This window comes from Cebus imitator, unplaced genomic scaffold, assembly GCF_001604975.1.
Source record: "Cebus imitator isolate Cc_AM_T3 unplaced genomic scaffold, Cebus_imitator-1.0 Scaffold241, whole genome shotgun sequence".
In the NCBI taxonomy this organism is placed as follows: Eukaryota; Metazoa; Chordata; class Mammalia; order Primates; family Cebidae; genus Cebus; species Cebus imitator.
In genome coordinates this window covers 2189333-2211323 of record NW_016107556.1, presented here as the reverse complement: position 1 = coordinate 2211323, position 21991 = coordinate 2189333, and the positions used below count along the sequence as shown (strand labels likewise).

General features: G+C 38.5%; 1 protein-coding gene across 2 annotated transcripts in view; it reads left to right on the top strand.

The window, feature by feature from the left end:
• Nucleotides 1-21991, top strand: part of FAT3 (FAT atypical cadherin 3) — a 670902-nt gene that overhangs the window by 281265 nt on the left and 367646 nt on the right. For both annotated transcript variants that reach the window (XM_017498438.2, XM_037727841.1), the window contains exon 3: nt 5254-5568. In XM_017498438.2, the coding sequence (XP_017353927.1) occupies nt 5254-5568 (315 nt within the window). The remainder of the gene's footprint in view (nt 1-5253; nt 5569-21991) is intronic.

The following is a 21991-nucleotide window of genomic DNA, read 5'->3' as shown; positions in this document are numbered from 1 at the left end:
GAAGAGGGTGTCCAGAAATAGACCCATACATATGACAGTTGATTTTTGACACAGGTGCAAAGGCAGTTCAGTAGAGAAAGAATAGTCTTTTCAACACATGGGCCAGATCAATGAACATCTACATACAAAAATAATGAAATTAGATCTGTCTCTTACACCATCAAGAAAACTCAAAATGGACCATAGATATAAATACAACACCTACGACTATTAGGCCAGAAGAAAATATAAGACCAAACTGTTATGACTTTGTATTAGGCAAGTATTTATAAGATACAATACCAAAACATGACCTATAAAAGAAAAATTGATAAATTTGATATCAAAACATAAGATTTCTACTCTTCAAACATTAACATTATAAGAGTGAAAAGACAAGCCACAGACTGAGGGAAAAGGTAGCAAATCACTTATCTGATAAAGGACTTTTATCCAGAATATTCAGAGAACTCTTGAAACTCAAGAAAGCAAACCACACAAATTTAAAAATAGGTAAAACATTTGAACACTTAACCTATGATAACTTTTTTATCTTAAAGAAGATATTCAGGTGGAAAATAAGCACTTTCAAAAATGTTTAACATGAGGAAGATGCAAATGAAAACTACAATGAGATAGAATTGCATACCAATTAGAACATCTAAATATGAGATATTGAGCATGCCACGTCAGCCACAAGCAAGGATGTGGAGCAACTGGAACTCTCCACGGTCACTGCCAGTGGGAATATGAAATGGTGCAAATACACACCTATCCTGAGATGTAGTTATTCTACCCCTAAGTTATCACCCAAGAGTAATGAATGAAAGTATATTTCCATACAAAACTTGTAGATACGTATTCTTAGCTTTATTTGTAATAGCTAAAAACTGAAAGCAACTCAAATGTTCACCAATAGATCAATGGTTAAAAAGATAGTGGTATACCCACACAATGGAATATTACTAAGAAATGAGAAGGAATTAACTATTGTAATACACAAAATAACATGTATCAATCTCAAAGTAATTATTCCGAGTGAAAGAAAACAGAAAAACAGTACATACTATATGATTTAAGTTATGTAAAACTCAAGAGAATGCAAAGTAATTTACAATGACAGAAAGGTAATCTGTGGTTGCCTGAGGGTAGAAAGAATTGGCGGCAAGGGATTGAAAATGAGAAAGAGGCTACTTTGGGGGATTGTGGGTATGTTTGCTATTTTGATTGTGGTAATGGTTTCATGAAAATCAAAACTTACCAATTGTTTGCCTTAGATATGTGTAGCGTATAATACTACAAATACCTCAATTAAAAAATACAATGCATTGTAATTGTCACAATGTTAAAAGCACTCAAGATATGATTTTGGCATTCCTTGGTCAATCTTGAAAGTGAGTTTTTAATTGATAAAAGAGGTCATGTGGATTTACATTCTTAGTTGTACCATGCTTACCATGATCAGCTATAAGGTGTGAAGGAATGCTATCACTGGACATCAGTGGTGTTAATATGATTCATTTTGAGCCTTGGAAGAAACTCATAATAATTAACACATTTCAGACTCATTCCTTTCATTTTGTCCTCAAATGTTTGGATCATAAAACTGACATCTGAACGTTGTGTTCTAAGATACTCATTCACACTTCTAGTTACTTGGTAAATATAGCCATAGACATCTTTTATTTTAACAAGAGAGAATTCTAATTTTTAAGGAAAATGTCTGATCCCTCATTAAGAGTAAAATAGGGTAAAATCCCACTCATGTATTTTAATTTGTATTAGTGAATACATTTCCTCTAAGGACTTCTCAAAATCCTTTAATGTCCAAAGGCTGTAATATACCATCTTCCTGTTTGACAAGTAGAAGAAAATAAATAATTTAGTGACTTCCAGGAATCACAAAGCAATTCTGTGACTGCAAATTTCTATATGTATGTGCTTTGGTGTGTGTGTGTGTGTGTTTATGTGTGTGTGCGTGTCACAAAGACTATGTGAGAATAGCACATGGCCAGAGGACAAAAAACATCCAGCATGACAGTCCATCCCCAGCTTCTCACCTTTCAAGATTATCCCCTGTCTTGGGGTTGTTTACCATCTAGAATGCTTATGGTATTGCTTTTGGTTCACAAAGATTTAACACGTACTCACATCTGCTATGCCACAACATTTTGCCAGACTCTTGGCATATGTTTAGTGATTACCACAACACTGAGAGATGAGTATGGAAACTAGGTTTGCTTGGGTTGAACATCTTTTCTCTGGTCAATTGGGTAGAAGAATAAAGGATTCCATATTTGAAACTGGGTTATTCAAGACAGACAGTCTAGGGTTTTTCTACTTTTAGCTATGGAGCCTTAGACAAGTTACCAGCATGATACCCTTATCTTTAAAAGATAATTTTAAAATATATATTATAGGGAAGTTGAGTTACAGGTCTCATAGCACATTATGGATCCTCAGTAAATGCTATTTCCCCCACCTCCCACCCCCTTCTGGTTCTAGAGTCATTGCTTTTCCTAGTATATCTCTCTAAATCAGATTAGCCCTTCTGGCTGTTGGCTATGCAGTTATCCCCTCAGTACAGATCTCCTTAACAAAGACCTGTGTTCTCCACAGGACTAGGAGTCTTTTAAGGGCAAAGACTGTCTCATTATCTCTGTTCCTCCAATGGCACCACAGGGTCTAGTGGATGCCTGTGAATTGATTGAACAGGTCTCATGGAGCAGTGAAGAGATGCTCTGCAGAGCCTGCAGAGCATTTTTTTGCAACCTATATCCCTCACTCTAGCTCACACCTGTCTACTCTTGGTTTCCAATTCCAGAGACTGCTTAGTTCCCTGTCACTTACCCATTCTCTGACTTGCAGAGCTCCAGTTTACCTGGGTGGCAGCTCATAGCACTGACTGCTCGGAGAGTTCTACAAAACTGTGATGTGCTGGTGTCCTGTACTCAGAGATGTGCTCACATCTGGCCAGGTCTCCAGCTCTCATGACATTAAGTCCCGTTGAACATTAAGTTCAACAGGAACTTAATATCATGTTGACAATTGACTGTATCTGAGAGACCAAAATGGGTGGGCCTTTATCAACTAAGATGAACCCTAAGTTTAAAAAACAGAGTTACCTCTGGGTTGAAGGTTCGGGGCCCAGCTAGCATGGCAGATTTCTAAATTCCTACAGGAAAAACCACACTCCCAGTAAACTCTCTAACAATAAGAGCTGCCAGGCAAATTGTCCTAACTTTGATTTACAACGCAGACCACTAAAACTCTGGTTGGACTAAGGACTTGTCTCGCAAACATTCCTTTCTGATAAGCTACTGCAGACCTAAGCCAGTATCAGCCGGCCTATGAAGTCTGTGTACAAACTGTCTTTGTGTCCTGTAATTCATCTTTTGATGTAAAGAGCCAAATCCCACTTCATTTTAATGCTAAAATCCTACTTGAAAGTGAACACAGGATGTATGTTGCATGTATGTTTGTCCGTTGCAAATATTCTCACCTCTTCTCATAAATATGTATGATGTTTCTTCCAAATCCGCTGAATATGTATGACTGCATTGTGTGCTATTGGCCCTGTGAGGCATAAAACCAACCTGGCCTTCCCCTCTTGGAAAAGACAGCACCTTCAGCACATGCCGGACACTCTCCCTTCCCAGTTTGCAAACCAATATTGATTGCCAATAAAGTTCTCCTTTCCACTATTTAGTCATCCTGGTGGTCTTCTAGACGGCAGTGTCAACACAGTTTATAAAGCGATCTTTATTCATTCAATCAATGAACACACGTCACTGTGTTTATAATAGTTTTGTTGTTGTTGTTGTTGTTTCTGCTTCTCCTCATTTTCTTCCTATTCTACTCTCTAGTATCTATTCCTCTAATGACAGATTGACATTTCTCTTCTAACTAAATAGGTATCAGCCATATTCTGCGGGAACCTATTGTTTTACCTATTTCCATTGAGAATATTTAAGATTATCTTTTGTCCCATGGCCTACCACTATGCAGAGTTCTTTGATGGAAAATGTTAGAGCTCAAATTTCGACATCAATTAAGTTATCACCCTGTAAGTATTTTATCTGTCCTGAGTTTGAGGAAACTGAGTATTCCAGCCTAACTGTTTCTGGATAGATGCCCTCCTCCCTCCCAGTTGCTGTACTTGACAGTTTGCTCATGCAGGGTCTATAGACTAAGTTATATGCCTAATTTAGACAAAGTTCAACAGCAATACAGAGGATAGAGAATTCAGGGCAGATCTGGAGAACTGTTTCTTGACTCCTTTCACAATGTCTTTTATAGTATAAGGATTTACATGAATTTCACGCTCTCTATGAGCCTCCTGACTACTTTTACAGTTTTATAGACTGATCTCAGAGTTTTCCCATCATGATAGGCTCATGATCCTGTCCTTCTGTTAAGTTTCTGTAGCCTGGTGATTGGGTAAGGATTGTAAAGATAGACAAGAAGACTGTGATTTCTCTGGCTTTTCAGGCAGCCATCTGATTTACTGGTTGGTGCTGATTTCAACCATGAAATGGGAAAGATTGGGCATTTTGTGCTCCTAATTTAAATGATTGTCCATTAACATGTCTCAGAGTGGCTCAGAGTTAATTAGGACCCTCTGTAGAGTTCTTAAGGAGGATGGAACTCATTCAGAACATGTGTTGACATGACTTCTTCTCTGATTATTGTGGAATAACTGTGATACTTGATTTTCAGAGAAAGAGTATGAAGGAGGGTTATATCTTTGCAGGCAAAATACTTTTCACTCTAACAGGCAAAAAAATTTTTTTGAAATGAACAGATAAAATAATTTACCCTAGGAGAACTTTTTATTGCATAAGAAGTCAATTCAGTATCAGGTCAAATGGAGATATTGATCTGATACTACACTGATTTGCTATGGAACTTGAGAAGTGCTTTGACCCCTGGCCCACGCTCTTCTCATTCCCCTATATCATCTCTTCTGTGTGTGTGTGTGTGTGTGTGCTTGCACATACATGTGCACATGTGAGTTTGAGACATATCTACTTCCAAATTCAAATAAACTATTTGTGAATGTAATTATACTCTATAAACAGTAGAAGAACTGTTTAATGCGGTCTTACAAAAAGTCATTTTCTTATGTAAAGACTGACAATGTAATCTTAAGTTAAAGATTTGGCTGTTTTTCATATGCCAAAATTGTTTACTGCAGTCCTTTGGAATTTGGGATTATTGATTCAGTGTCTTTCCTTTTGCTGTGGCAGTCACACTGTCTCTTTTTTCTCTTAGGGGTCATCACTGCCGCAGACATTCTTGATCGGGAGACAACTGGGTCATACTGGCTGACAGTGTATGCCACAGACAGGGGTGTGGTTCCACTCTACTCCACCATCGAGGTCTACATTGAAGTTGAAGATGTGAATGACAATGCCCCGCTGACCTCAGAACCTATATATTATCCTGTTGTCATGGAAAACTCTCCAAAGGATGTATCTGTCATTCAGATCCAAGCTGAAGATCCTGACTCCAGTTCCAATGAAAAACTGACATACAGGATTACAAGTGGGAATCCTCAGAATTTTTTTGCCATCAATATCAAAACAGGTAAGGGAATGCTTATGATTTCTTTTTGGTTTTTAGTCCGGCTTTTAAATTCATCAGCCTGACACTTACTATACTCATTTACTTTATTTTCCAAAGACTAGCATCTTTCTTTCTGAGAATAGTTTCTGAAAAGGTGAGTGTTACTTCTGTCCATTTGGTATGTTTTAATTTCACTTGACACTGAACGGGACTGAGCTAATCAAAATCAGAAGTTGTCACAGAAGGCCTTAGATTTGCTTTACTCGTACTAACAAAATGTGGTTCCCAGGTCTCTCAGAGAGCCAGCTGCTTCTTTCTCTTTCTTGGAAAAAAGTAACCTGGCCTCTGCTGGATTATATGAGGAAACTGGCTTTGTGATACTTCTACCTCTATCTCCTTAAGGCTTTCACCTTAAACTCCAGACGTTTTTGTGATTCCTGTACTACCCATCAAGGAAGCAACCATGTTTAAAAGAACTTCCAGTGTCTCTATTGTTACATAAAATATATATAATTTCAGTTTTCTGGACTTTTGCTCAAAACATTTTTAGAGAGTTTAAGGAAAACTTAATTTGTTGAGTAAGGATAAGAAAGGCCTAAGGATGAGTGTCGGGTGTGCATTTGGCTGAATGCCTGCGACAGGTATGTACATTGGAAAAGTTATTTGCAGATCTGAGAGGTTCATTGCTTTCTTGTGATTTGTCTCTTTTTGGTCTGAACAAAGGAGTAAAATAGTGAGAGTAGTGATGGCTGGGGTTTTCATTCATTTAAATTTAGAATAATTTAAATTCATTTCACCCTGGGCAAGTGAGTTGTTACTGGTCAAAAAGTTAGGCTCAGTTGAGATTTGTTGGTGTGGACAACTCAGCTCTTCTAATGAACTACTAATCTAGTTGATGGTTGTTTCTCCTGTCTATGTTTGTTAAACATGTAGCTGACCTCAAGTATTTTATGTATGTCAGGTTCCCATTAACATAATGAAAGGGAATGCCAGGGTTTAAGAAAAAAAAAAGCTATTGATTTTCTCTAATTATGAGTGGATCTGTCATTGTGTTAAGCAGACTTTTGCATTCTAACAGTGTTGAATCAGGATTTGACTTATATTTTATTGTAAGACAGAGAGTACTAGCTATCAATATCTGTTGAGGCCTGCTTGTACTTCCAGGAGAGGACTCAGTTTTGAAGCCTGGCCCAACCTTTCAGAGCCCCATTAAGTGGACAAAATTCTCCATGCATCTGAGTAACAGGCCCCCAACTCTCCTGGGAAGCCTTCCTGATTTACTTCTTGGTACGGTAAAGAGCTCCTTAGAACATAGCCACAGAGAAATAAATTCAATCACTTTGTAAATTAAAGAGTGAGGATTGGGGTGGAAGGAGAGAGAGAACAAAGAAAAAAAAATGTCCTAGTAAAGAAGTTGAGGCCACAGACATCTTGATATTTCACAACCCAGTTGTGTCTGAAATACCCCGGTCAGACTCTGCCTCTTCCATCTTGATCCCATTGCTACTTGAGTCATTAATGGTGAGCCCAGCACCCTTAAAAAAAAAAAAAAAAAAAAAAAAAAAAAAAAAAAAAAGTTAAAAAAAAATGCAGAAGGGAAGTCTCCACTTTTCTCTTCCTTTACTTAGGACTGAATAGAAAGATAACTGTCACAGGGAAGAGAGAAGAATTTGGGTGGAATGTGAAGTTCAGAGAAGAACATGTGCTTTCATGTAACTAAAGCTTTCTTTTATACACCTTGTAAAAGTTTGAGCATAATTTTTCAGAAAGCCCTATATTATCACAATTTGGCCTACATTGTTAATAAAAGCCTTAAGCACGTTCATAATTTCTCTGTTCTTTCCATAGATTTTTAAAAAGCATTTTTGCCAGGAATGACATTTTTGTCTAACTAATCTAATTGTCTAAAAGAAATATACAGCATACCTTGTAATTTCCATACACATGACAAGAAAATATTGGGTTTTATTTATCCATTTGTTCAATCACCAACCATTTATTGTACCTATTTTCAAGTAAGATCTAATAAAGAGGGTTATAAACTTAAGATATGGTCGGAGCCTTTAGGGACCCAAACTTATATGAAATTAACACATACTTATGATATAGTGGAAGAGTTCAATAAGTGATTGTAGTAGGGGAGCTTCACTCAATATAGGGTTGGTGGGAGTGATGGCCAGAGAGGGCTTCATGGAGGAATTCACATTTGGGTTTAGAAGTCCTGAGTTTCAAATGCTTGCTCTGTGCTTCCTAATTAGGGAACACCTAGACCACAGTGGAGAAAACAGACTGTATTAGACATGTTTGCCAGCTTCATGACCTTACCAGCTTCATGACCTTGGGCAAATTATTGAACCTCTCTGAATTGTAGTTTTTAATAAGTAAAGATAGTTGCAAGCTATATAGGAGTCCTCACCTGAAATCCTTTGCACCGTCCCAGGTGCATGGAAATCCCACAAGGAAAGTTGATACCCCATCCTAACTACTGTAGTTACAGTCATTTAATCTCTTTGGACCTCATTTGCTTATTTGGAAAATAAGAATGGCCTTGCTTACTCTGCAAGGGTTGCTCATGAAATCTGAACGTCATCATGATGTGTTTGAAGGCTGTTGGTAAACTACGAAGCTCTGTAAGAGTCATGTTATGCCTATATCTGATGAGATTCACAGAACTCCAAGCCTGGTGAAATTCTTGTTCAAGGTGTTGCTCTAAGTATCATGCTGCCTAGCAGGCAACCTTCAGCCAGCTCAAGGAACTCTCTAATAGAAGCCTTAATTTTTGGCATTTCTTCCTAACTCTCTAAAGTCATGTGACTGAAATAGATACATCAATATAACATTTTTCAGCCGGGTGCAGTGGTTCACACCTGTAATGTCAGCACTTTGGGTGGCTGAGGTGGGCGGATCACAAGGTCAAGAGTACGTGACAAGCCTGGCCAATATGGTGAAACCTGGCCCCACTAAAAAAATATAAAAATTAGCCAGGTGTGGTGGCAGGCACCTGTAATGCCAGCTACTCAGGAGGTTAAGGCAGGAGAATCGCTTGAACCGGGGAGGCGGAGGTTGCAGTGAGCCGAGTAAGACTCGGTGACAATATCAAGACTCTATCTCAAAAAAAAAAAAAAAAAATTCAGTAATGAAGCTGGATGTGTAGCTAACCAGTGGGCAGATAGAGAGATAGATACATAGATAGAAACATAGATAGATACATAGATACATAGAGGTATACTAACCGGTATATGTAAAAAAGATTTATGCTTTAGTTTTTTTTCAATTGGATGTTGACTCTAGTAAACTGAACTTTCATTTCTTCCTCTGCTGTAGAGTTGAAATTTTTAGAGTTTGGTTTTATTTTGAAAATGTGCTACATAATAAAGATTAAAATGACTAACACCAGTGCAAATAATGCCAATACTTACGATCTACAGCTTGTAGCAGATAACAGATGTTCCCAGTCCCAAAATGGAGAGAGATTTCTTTAATGAACATCTGTTCTCTACCCAAATAACTGTTAGTTTTTTTCTACCACATCTAAAATCACATAGAATCAGTAGTCTGTGGACTTTCTTTGGTAATTCCTGTGGCTTAAGAAGGAAAACAAAAGCTGTAATGCTGTGAGATATTTTATGGCCAGTACAGAGAACTCTTGCTTAATTCCAGGCTGAGAGATTAAATTCAATCAAATGCAGCCTACCCCAGTGTCTGAGGTGGAGATACCAGCAGGCTGGTGTTCCCTTGCTTCTTTGGGTGAGCAGGAATGTTGCTTCTTTCCAGTTCTTGGGAGGAAATCCGGGCTGACCCTCATTGGTCATCCAGGCTGAATTGGGGAACAAGGGTGGAAATTTCTTCTAGAGCTTTGGGAGGTTTATTTTAGTTATGTCTACAGCATGGAAACCACTTAGCAGAGGGCCGACATGCCAGTGTTTAATGGATAACTCTATAAATGTTAAGTATTATGATCATCGTCATCATCCCACTAGAAAAAGTCTGTGTAAGCTGCAAGCACACTGCTTATGGACCCCACTGTCTTGAGGAAGGCATTTCTGAAAGGCAGCCATGCCTTGCCCTAGCAATTGCTAGGTAGCACTGAAATCTTCAGCTCAGTTTTATAAAGTGCATGATTTACCACTGTTGGTCAAGGCCCCAGGTGTCAGCAGGGTGAGAGACATAGCAGAAATACAGTAAGATGCTTTCTGCACTCAGGGAATTTAGTCTCAGGAAAAAACAGGGCCATCACACATATATAAGGCAACCATTTAAGGCAGTTTATTAAAAAAAAAAAAAACAGTTGAACTCTGTGGACTATAAGCTATGAACAGTGTAAAATATCAGAGCAGAGCTGCGTAACAGGGGAGCTTTGCAGACCTGAAGGGGGCCTGAAGAATGGGCTGACCTGCAGAGAGAGAGACCAGACAATTATACAAGGAATATAAACAAGTGAAACTGACCAGATAGCTTGAGAGGCATATTGTTAGAAAGATAATTTTAAGAGTCACAAATGTCTGGAATGTGGTAAGATAGTAGAAGTGGCAAATACGCATACCTCTTTTCTTTTGTTTCTGAGTTTCATAATAGTTAAGTTTTAAAGGGCCTTAGTTTTTATTTTTGCTTTTTTTCAATCTTCCTTCTGAGAGGCCTACTTTTTAAAGGAATTATTTTAGAGGTAAAAACACCTGCATAAAAGAGACCCCTTCGTTCTTTCTTTTGCGTCTGTAAAACATTTGTCCGGGATTAGCATATGCTGTATTGAGAGCCTGCCCATGAAAGTGATCTCTGCTTAATCCACATCTTTCGTTGGTTCACTATGCCGGGCATGGAATTTCTAAGTTTCTTTTTGTAGTTGCTCTGTCTCCCTTTGACCCATGCTTCATTCACTGGCATCTCCACTTGTGTTTGAGTAGAGGTGAAACTCAGTTTTTTTTGTTTTTTTTTTTGCTTTCCATAAGCATCTTGAAATGAACCTGAGTAAAGCATACTTTATGAGTAGGTAGACTAGCTGCCTCTACTTTAGGCGACTTAGGAGGAAGAAATTCTCTTCAAAAGTACCTCAAATTCTACCTTTAACTTGATTACTCTCAGGATAGACATGTCCTTCCTCTGTTAAAATTGGAGGGGATAGCTTATTAAAATATTGGATGTCCTTCATTTTTTAATCAGCTCAATGTAACAACAGCTTGCCTTTTGGTATGTAGAATATAACATGGTGGGTAAGAGAAGGGGGTAACAGGGAGAAAAATCCAGACCACACTTCAACCTGAAAATTATCACCTGGTGAGCTTGCTGGACTACGGAGTCCTAGGCTAGCGCTTGATTCTAACAAGTTTCTAGGTGATGCTGATGCTGCTGTCCTGAGAGGCTGATTATCAAGGTTCTATGTGAACAAACAAGGGAGGTAAAACGCTGCGCAAAGACACACCTGAGAACAAGATAGCCAACTTCATGAGTGACCCCAACATCTTACAGGGCTGGGGTTTGACAGTTAGTTCAGCCACCCACTCCCAAAGTCAACTCTCATATCCTTGCTTATACTTTCTCTTTCATCAAATGGAGAAAAATGAAAATCCTTTGTCTTCAACTATCCATGAGCAAAATATCTCATGGATTCCTAAGACTTGTAGTTAATAAAAAATCTGGGTCATATAATTTGGATATACTTGTATTATTTCCAAATAGGTAGAATCAAGCAGCAATTATTATTAAGTGGAGTTTAGACCTACTTTAATGAATCGACAAACATTATTTTATTTTACTCTATCATTGTTAAAAATATTATTAGCTCATAAGATACTGATGTTCAAAAATAATTTGGTACCTTAGATAAATTAAGCCTTGTGTTTATACACAGTTCCATTTGGTGGTAATCTGCTTAGAAAACCACCTTTTCTAGGAAAACAAGAGGAAACCTTACTTTCTTTATAAATATAGAGATTTAAAGAAAAAGATGAGGGACAAGAGTCTAAATATTGTTAATTGTTTTTCAGAGAACACTGTGGAAATCTGTTGTTATTTCTTATTCTTTGTTTCTTTCCGGATGGCAGAGCCCCTCCTAATGAAAAACTAAATTCTCCTGAACGGGTAGAAATGGCCGCCGGATGATGAGTTGATATTCATAACTACAGGCACAAGGCAGATAATGTAGCGAATGAGTATGTATGAAACTGTAAATCACCCTTGCTCCTTCTTTCAGCCATGAAAGGAGCCCTTGTCCTATAGAACATTAAATTGTGTTCATTTAATCCAACAAGTCCAGTAGAACAAATCGGGCTCATGCAGATTTATCACGGGAGTTATTTAAATTCAGCAGTGACCTTTGCATCCATGTGAATGTGCTCCACATGAACAAGGACAAAGGGAACTTTTCTGTATTGTCATTATGTCCCCAGGGAAGCTGTGCTATTCCCCACTTGATCAGCTCACAACTGTGGGTTGAAGGCGGGGGTCGTGGGGTTCTAAGGATGCAGAGGGCTGGGTCAGGGTGGGCCGTCTGGCGTAGGAGAGCATGCTATATTATATAGCATAGGAGAAGTGATGCTCTTGCCCTGGCTGGGACCTTATCCTGGGAAGGGACAGCTCAGAGGTATTTCCTGGAAATTACAGTTCATTCTGGGAGAATAATCATGTTGTTCTGTGTTCCATGCTGCTTCAGGTCCTTCTATCCCACCAAGAAAAGGTAGTGAGTGGGGTGGTATTCCTAGATAACCAACCTTTCTCAGAGTGTAGACTTGCTCTGCCTTCGTGTGACTTTTTTTTTAATATACTTATTGTGAATGTAAGTGCCAACTTCAGAGTTTCTCAACCTCAATACTGTGGACATTTTGGGTCAGATGATTCTTCGTCATAGGGAGCTGTTCTGTAAGATGTTCAGCAGCATCCCTGACCTCTACTAGATGCCAGGGTCACCCCTTGCTTCAGTTGTGACAACCAAGATATCACCAGATATTATCATATATTCCCTGAGGCAGAAGGAATTGCCCCCATTGGGAACCAATGCGCTAATGTGGAATACTTTACAGAACCCCATTCGATATGGCCCCTAGCAAAGCACCCTGTGCAAAATGAATAACTGGCTATTGAGATGTGATGGCATTGTTAACTGTAACTATTATATATGATATGTGTGTATGTGTGTATATATGTACACATAAATATTATTAATAACAAAATGAAATACCTAGAGGGAAGGAATGTTGCACAAAGAGGCCTTGCTAAGTGTCTCCCAGTGTATTACCATTAGGACATACCCTCTTTGTCCAGTCAGACTTCTACACTATTGTCTATTCTTCATCAAACCTAAAAATAAAAATAACACAGTTTGCCCTTTGGGTTTTGATTTCTGAAGACTCCTCTGTCATATGTAACTTCAGTTAAATATATTTGTATGTTTTTCTCTTGTTAATCTGCCTTTTCCTACAAGTTTTTAAAATTTAAAAGAGAAGAAATCGAGAGCTGCCTCTCACTTCCATCTTACTCCGACTGCTTTGTTTTTCAAAGGCTCTATAAATGCTTGAAATCAAATCCATTAGAGAAAATAATAATAACAGAACTTCAAACAGAAAAATGTGAATTAAGTTATCATTTTCTCAACTCTTAGTATTTGGAGAGGATTTGGCTGGTAACAAAATTCTCATCAGAGCCCATTTTGAACAGCTTTCTCCAGAAAACAGCGTGAAGGGATTAATTCTAGAGTTTCAGGGTTTCTTCCCTTGAAATGCTTAAGCAGCTCCAAATCCTGTTCCTGATTAATGCCGGCCTTCTGACAGATCAATATGTGGACTGTTTCATCACTGGAATAAAGGTAGACGAAAAGAAGGGAAGGGGAATCCTTGTGACCTCAGATAGGGATTCTGAAGTCATGTATCTATATTAAGTCTCCTTGAGGTGTCGGCATCCCTGTTAAGCATGCAGTGCCCACTTATAAGGCCCAGGGAACTGCAGATGCATAGGGACATAGACAAGTGTCCCAGACCACTATCTATTGGTTTGTTTTTTAAGAGACAGAGTCTCCTGCTGTTGCCCAGGCTAGAGTACATTAGCACGATCATAGCTCGCTACAGCCTCAAACTCTTGGACTCATGCAACTCTCTTAGCCTCCCAAGTAGCCGGGACTACAGGTGTATGCCACCACACTCAGCTATTATTTTATTTTTTATTTTTAGAAATGGGCTTTTGCTCTGTTGCCCAGGCTATTATTGAACTCCTGGCTTCAGGCAATCTTCCCGTCTTCCCACGTGCTGGGATTGCAGGCATAAGGCACTGCACACAGCCCCTGGGCCACGCACTGGCTCCCCATCTTCCAATACGTCATAGGATTGTGAAGACTTGGGCTAAGTGGGAACTAGTGCCACCACCAGCGATAGGAAATAATTTGACTCCCCAATTAAGTTAGATTCCAAAGGACAGGGCAACAGCGTGTGTTTTACCCCATTTATGAGAAGCAGATTTGGATCTTCGAGTTAACAGGATTGTTACTTGGAAAATGATTTCTAGATGCTGTTTCCTTATAAAACTGAATTACTGGCAGGGATAGGGAGCTTTAGTAAAAAGATGAGAGAAATGAGCAGTCATAAACTGCATGATAAGAGCTTAAGAGAAATGATGCTCTTGCCCTGGCTGGGGCCTTACCCTGGGCAGGGGCAGCTCAGAGGCAGTTCCAGGAGCTACTGTCCATTCTAGGAGGATAACCGTGTTGCTCCATGTTCCGTTCTGCTTCATGCCCTGCTAACCCACTGAGAAAAGGTAGAGATGGAGGTGGTGTTTCTAGATAGCCAGCCTTACCCTGGGGCTCAGCTGCATGGTGTAGCTGCTGTTGGAAATTACTGAGAATTATTTGGGAGGATAATAGAGTCATGCAAATAAAGCAGATGATGGAGCTGTATTTATGTGTTTAAAAAAATAGATTGATTAAGGTCATAAATTTCTCTTTTATTTCTTCTATCGGGGCATTATTTCCACAGCAGTAATTTACTGCATTGCTTTATTACTTTCTTCTGTTTTGCTGGAAACAGTGAATTTTAATTGAAACCACTGTCCGCCTCTCTCCGTTCTTGGACGCCATTGTTAGGGAAATTCCTAGATACTGCTAGGCTGTGTATCCTTTGCCTCTCAGATAAGAAGGGATGGCAGAAAGAGGAACCTTAACCCAGAGTACATGTCTATTCACTGTCTGAGCCATGGCAACGTGTTCATGTACTAGCTCATTCAGCAATCACTATCACTACAGTCCTGGGAAATAACTGGGGCTCTGGGCACATAAATGGCTTGATCAGGTCACCCAGCTGGTCAGTGCAGAGCTAGGGTTGGTCTGATTGATGGACTTAATGCTAATTACAAATGCTATTGAATTTGAAAAATATTAACTTGATAAACACATTAATGATCTTTGTGGGGAAAATCTTCCAGATGACTAGACACACCTGTGTTTTACAGGTGTGTTAGGGGTTGAATTGTTCCCTAAAAGGATATGTTGCAATCCCAACCTCTAGCCTGTACTTGTGAATGTGACCTTACTTGGTAAGTAGGGTCTTTGCAGATAAGAAGGGATGGCAGAAAGTTAAAATGTCATGAAGTTAAAATAATATCATACTGGATGAGTGTGGGCCTTAATTCAGTGACTGGTGTCCTCATAAACAGAAATTTGGATACAGAGACACAGACCCAAAGGGAAGACAATGTACAGAGAAAAAGTAACATTTTCCTCACCTATCACAAGTTTCATGCCTGAAGTACCTGTAACAAAAGGCAGGTTAACAAGAGAAAAGCATACAAATATATTTAACTGAAGTTACATATGACAGAGGAGTCTTCAGAAATCAAAACTCAAAGCCAAGGGGAGAACTGTGTTATTTTTATGTTTAGGTTTGATGAAGAATAGACAGTTGTGTAGAAGTCTGACTGGACAAAGAGGGCACATCCTAATGGTAATAAACTGTGGGGAAACCTTAGCAAGGCCTCTTTGTGTAGATTCCTCTTGGCCTCTATGTGTAACATTCCTTCCATCTAGGTATAAGGCAGGACACCTGGGTCTTTAAAAGAGCTAGGAGGCTAAGGTCACCTTTATGCTTCTGTAGTTTTCTCAGTTTCCTTTAGCTTGAAATACTCAGTGTGCCAAAGTGCTGTATTTGGGGTTATTGTGCTGGAGGCTCCAACAACAGCCATGAGAAGATGGAGGCAGTGACTGGAATTAGAATCAGAATTTGGAGTGATGGTGCCACAAGCCAAGGAATTCCAAGGATTGCCAGAAACCACCAGAAGCTAGGAAAAAAACAGGGAAGGATGCTCTCTCAGAGTCCTGATAGGGACCATGGATCTACCAATAAGCCAATTTTGAACTTTCAGCCTTCTGAACTCTATGAGAATAGATATCTGTTCTTTTAAGCTACCCAGTTTGTGGTGCTTGGTTACAGCAGACCTAGGAAGCTAATACAAATGTAATTCAGAGGATCACTGTGAAGGTTGAGGCTCTCCTAAGGGAGGGAGGAGATCCCATAGCAGAATCAAGGACCACTGACTCCTAGTGCAGTACTCTTTTCACTAGACAAATGGTAAGAACTTTAGCAGTTTTGAACTACTCAAGCTTGGTTTTAGCTAGTTTATTTGTTGTTTACATTGTAGTACTTATAATCTAGTTGACATTATTTAGGTTGTTCTAAAAGGGAAGAAGTTGGATGAGAGACTTCTATGTCATTGCATTACTATAATCATTTCAAGACTTCTGAAAGACAACCCATGGATGACACCATCATGTTTTGCAAGAGTGTTTTTACCAAAGGCCATGAGGTCACATGGAATTTACTGTTGACTGGCGTTCAGTATGCTTCATAAATCAGTATCTCATCAGTTTCATTCATTTTGTCATTTCTCAGTCTTTTAAAGAAATTTTCTGAAAGAATTTAAAAAAAAATCACTGAAGCTGCCATCTGAATAGTTTCTGTAGGATGAAGAGTAGTTTATCCATTTGATTGTAAGAACTTGAAGTCTAGTTTTAGTATCATTACCGCTTTATATTCTGATCTTGTCCTCTTCTGTCAGTTTTGAATGACTTTATTCTTAGCTTCTTGACATTCTCATAAAAATGTATAAGTGTTTTAAAAATCCATAAACTTTATTAATATTGAGGTAGATTATTCTGGGAAAGCATATGGAACTTTAACAATAAAATTATAAAACCAACACATATTGAGTTATTGATAGCAGTCCTTTTGCTCTGTAGTAGAAAGACATATTTGCTTTCTGCATTGCTCTACACGGTCATAGTTAGACTTCCTGATAACCTTGAGAGGGAAAGAAGCTAGACGGAGTAGTATTCATGAGCTTTGACACTAGAATCAAATGTATTTGCATTTTGATCCCAGCTTCTTGGCCATGTGATGTTGGGCTAGTAACTTCTCTGAGCTTCAGTTTACTCTGTGAAAATGAATGATTATAGCAACTAATGAAATGGCTTGCCATTAACATTAAATGTGTTAATATATGTAAAGTATTTTAAAGGGTATTTTGCAGATAATATACTCAGTAAATATTAAATATTATCTGCACATGAATAGAGTTTGTTTTAGCTAATTCAGCATCTGCATTGTATGATTAAGGCCTTAGGCTGTTGCTATTTTCAAATTATGAACAACATTTTACCTGGGTTAATTACATTTCATCTTGCAAGATTGTGACCATCTGTTGATTTCTATATATGTGGTTAAATTAAGTTGTGGCTGATAAGTGGACTGTTACAGGGCTAAACAACAGACCATCTCTCAGACTCCTAGAAACCTGTCTCCCTAGCTTCAATATTTCAGTTTCCCAAGAGTAAAATTATATGATGCTTTGGAAACCATACTAGTAGTCATAGCTTATCCAGCTTTTAGTCCAGGCCTATCACTATTATTAACAATGGATAAGTTTACTTCATTTCTGTAGGCCTCAGAATCCTCACCTGTAAATCAAAGAATTTGAGCAAGAATAAAAACCATCAATACCTGCCATGTGTATTGCTACAGCGTTTCCTACTTCCACACAGATATCATTAGCTGATTGTAATGGCCTTTCATACCCTGCCCACACTTTGCATCATTTCAACCTAACCCTGAGAGGGAGCTGGTTTTGGGAAATGACATTAATTTGTTTTTGAGAGCCCTGTGACCATCTCTATCTCTGCTAGTGTTTGACTCCATATGTGAGAATGGCACTGAAGTGAAGGGAAAAAAGAGGCTAATAGGAGAGACTATAGAAATGCAGTTAAGCAGGTCTTGGGGAAGAGATGAACATGAAAGGAGAAGAAAGTCTCGAGGGTGTATGAAAAGGAGCACCAGGTTTGAAACCTCACAGAGAAGATACCTTGATGTAAATAGCTGGTGCTATCTACATAACCCATAGCAGCCTCCTTTTCTGTGAGTACTGAGCCCCAGTCTTTCCCTCCTTGTCTCAGCCAATTAGATTGGGGCGAACACTGGTTCCAGGATTGCCTCTTCCAGGAATTTGTTATTGGGATTCAGAGATAATTTCTGGCTGTGGTGGAATTTGGTAGGGTACCTATGTGCGTGAAGCAACAGACAGACAGACAGACTCTGATTAGCTTGATCCTGAAGACTTTCCAATGTCTAGTCTAGGCATTACTGAAACTCAACTATGCTTCTTGCATTTAAATTTCCTTATATACCCTTGTAATAATAATACATAATTTTGCTGTCAGCCTTTGAAATAGATTTCTCTTTATTTAAGCAAAAATACCTTAACAGACTGTAACTGTAGATCCCCAGTCAGGAGAGAGGCTCCTGTAGGAAAGAAGAGATATTCCCTGATGTCAGTTGCTGCACAATTTTGTTAAAGACTAGAAGAAGGAAGCCTTTAGATTTCATAAGGAGGGGCAATAGCAGGGAAAGATATTTGTCTTTATAACTCGTGTTATTTCTGGGAGTTTTCATCTATGCTATTTGGATGTTGACTATCACTTTTTATCATTCATTGGTGAAGTTTTGTGGATCAAAACCTAAAATGTCGTGATCTCCAACATGTAAGTGAATTAAGCCCTGTCTCTCATTATTAGTAGTTCTTAGATGGATATTTCCTGGTTTAAATTTTATCTATAGTGTTCCATAAAAAATTGCCAACAATTCCATTAAGTGTATTGTTCTATTTTAGACAATTCTGCTTATCTTTAACCTGTTGAACAAGATTTGCATGATAAACATCTGTTTTCTCAGAATTTTACCCTGTGAAATTCACCAGTACACTCACAAGAAGGATGGAATCCTTTCAGTTGGAGGCTCATTTCATTCACATACTACCCATATGACAATGGTCAGGTTTCTTAACTTCGTATGGCTGAGGTTCCCCATCAAGAAAATGTGAATACTAACTGAGATGACCACATTAGATGGGCTAGTGTATTTTATAAAGCACTCAGCTTAACCTTGCACATGCAAAGTACTTAACCAATGTTAACAGTTACAGCTTTTTTTTTTTTTTTTTTTTTTTTTTTTTTTTTTTTTTTTTTAGAGACAGAATCTTGCTCTGTCACCAAGCACCAAGCTGGAGTGCAATGGCACGATCTTGGCCCACTGCAACCTCCGCCTTCTGGGTTGAAGCAATTATCCTGCCTCAGCCTCCCAAGTAGCTGGGACTACAGGTGCACACCACCATGCCCAGCTAATTTTTGTATTTTTTAGTAGAGACAGGGTTTTATCATGTTGGCCAGGATGGTCTCAATCACTTGACATTGTGATCCACCCACCTTGGCCTCCCAAAGTGCTGGGATTACAGGCATGTGACACCGCACCCGGCCAACAATTATGGCTATTATAAATGTATTGCTTATAAAGAATCTTATCTTGAAAAATTGATGAATAATCAATCTGATTAAATGCCTTGAAAGTCTCTGATGTATAGTACATGCTCAGGTTTTATGAGTGCCTGCTATAGACCAGGTACAATGCTAGGCACAGGGTGTACAACAATGAATAACACAAGGACCTTCCCCCTTTAAGACCTCACAGTTCAGAATTATTTCACCATGCACTGACATTTATTACTACTGTCACACAGCTTTAAAATGAAGAGATTAAGTAAATAATATTAAGGTTTCTTGTGGGACCTTTTGTTTCTGGCAATAATGAATGGTTGTAATATTTATTGGTTGTTTTAGGAAGGAAAGCCTCTGAGAACATGAGTGAGGAGATGTAAAATAAATCCGTCACACTAGAAACAGACTATTAAAGGCAGAAAACACTGAGCCTCTGCCAGTCACCATTTTAAATACGTGGCCTTTGCAGATACGTCAGTTAACCAAGACAAATCCAATTTTACCTCCCACCACTTAAGTAAATTTCTCTTCTTTGTAAAATTTTCTATTTTATAAAGACATACTTCATCCTGACTGTACCTTCCAAATTGTTCATTTTTTACTTACTTAAATTTTTTTCTATCATAGTGAGAAATGCTTTCTTCTGAAGAAATGATATTCATGCACAGGAAATAGGGATATGTATTAAAATGTTTTATTAGGAAACTAGATTTAGATATATTTCTACAATTTTCATATTTAAGTATTTTTTAGTGCCCAATGAAATGACTTTCAGTTTAAAGTGGACTGAGATAATCAGTCTCCAAATTCTCACTTTTATACTTAATCAACTATAGTTGATGGATTTATATTTGCCTGCATGTGTTTAGAAATATTAGAGATGTTTTCAATAGAACTCTATCAATCCTCTGCTGGGTTGTAATAGCTAGTAAATGACTTAAATGATTCTGTGCTTTCATCCCACTCTGATTTAATAAGCTTTTACGGATTTGGGATTGTGTGCATAGATGTGGGAGGAATACAAAAAAAACAGGAAACTTCTCAGGCCTAAAGAACAAACAGGCTGTTTACAAGACAAAAACACCTCACGGTAAAAGAAAAACCTGAGTTTTAATGTGGATTTTTGGACTCATTATTTAAGTTGCATCTTGGAATTTTAGTTGTATCTATGATTTCCAAAAATTCAGAAAAATCCTCTATGCCCAGGGATATTCTAGACAACTGACATTTAACATTTTGAGTAGCATATAAAACAACAGCAAAAAAGAGATGATATTTCTGGACCACTTTCTAAAGGGTATTAATGTGCCTTTCCGTTTTCAAACATAATCTATTGACCAAAATGATAAAAGCAAGGCTGACTTCATGGGCCTGCTGTCTATGTCATCACATAAGGCCCTGTGCTTAGAAGGGCCACTTGCTTAGTTTGGTGTGCTCCTGTCACTGTCTGGAAATTCTTCACAATTTTTGAACAAAGGGCTTGACATTTTTATTTTGCACTGGGCCCTGCAAATCACGTAACCCGTCATGCATACAAGGTTTTCACTTGGACTGTTCGTTATTGTCTGGGATATCTAGTGCAGTAATATTTGGGTCTCCTCCCTTGAGCTCAGCTTGCCAGCATACACTTCTGTTCTCGGGATGCCTCTTTCTTCCAGGGCTCTGCCTTCTAATTTGCTGCTTCTCATCTGCTGAGCCATCCCATAAATAAGGCGTTAGAATAGTAAGTAGGCTGAGAATCACTAGCTCTGAAGGGCGACCTTGAAGACTCCTCCCATAGAGTGAAAGTGCATCCACATCAGTAGCCAAGCTTTGCTGCATTTATTTCCGGGATCAAAGATTCCTCTCCTGGACTGATTGCATTGGTGAAGCGGCCATCTCTGTATAAACAAAGGTGGGATCACGCCGTTCTGGCCTATTTTCATTAAAGGAAGATTGTTGTAAACAAGCTATTTTAAAAGGCTACTTTTTTGAAAATTAATCATAGAAGTAAAGAAAGTAGGTGATGCTTCTTTTCATGAGACTCCTGCTGCATACATCTTACAAATTATGAGTGATTCACTGTTGACCATGGCAGACCTTTTGGATTTCAGTAATTTCTGCTTCTTCAAGTTGTTCATATACCTTCAAAGTAGCGTCCATGCCTGGTGCCCCTGTGTCCTAAAGGGAACTGTGGCAGGCTTTTTTTTTTTTCCACACAGATCCTAGTTGCTAAGCTTTTGGTATAATTATACAACTGTATTTTTCACCCTCTACAAAGACCACTACCAGCTAAAGGAAAGTGGGTGGATTCTCTATACAATGATTTCTAATTTTCTTCTGGTGCATTTTTCTAGTTTCCAGTATTCAAGCTACAGCAAAAGGAAGTAAAAGGGTGAAGCAAAGCCAAATAATCTGTTGTTATTTTAAGCCATCATAGTATAAGAATTGTATTGGCAATTATATTATTAAAAAAATAAGATTTATCCAAATAAAGAAAAGGCTACTTCTTAGTCATTTACTTACTTGCTCATTTATTCACTCATTCACTCAACATTCAGTGTTGTTTATTGAACACCTACTGTGTTCTAGGCACTATGGTGGGTACCAGGTTGCAGTGAGGAATAAGAAAATTATTATCCATTCCAAGGATGGGAGCTGTGTGTACTTTCT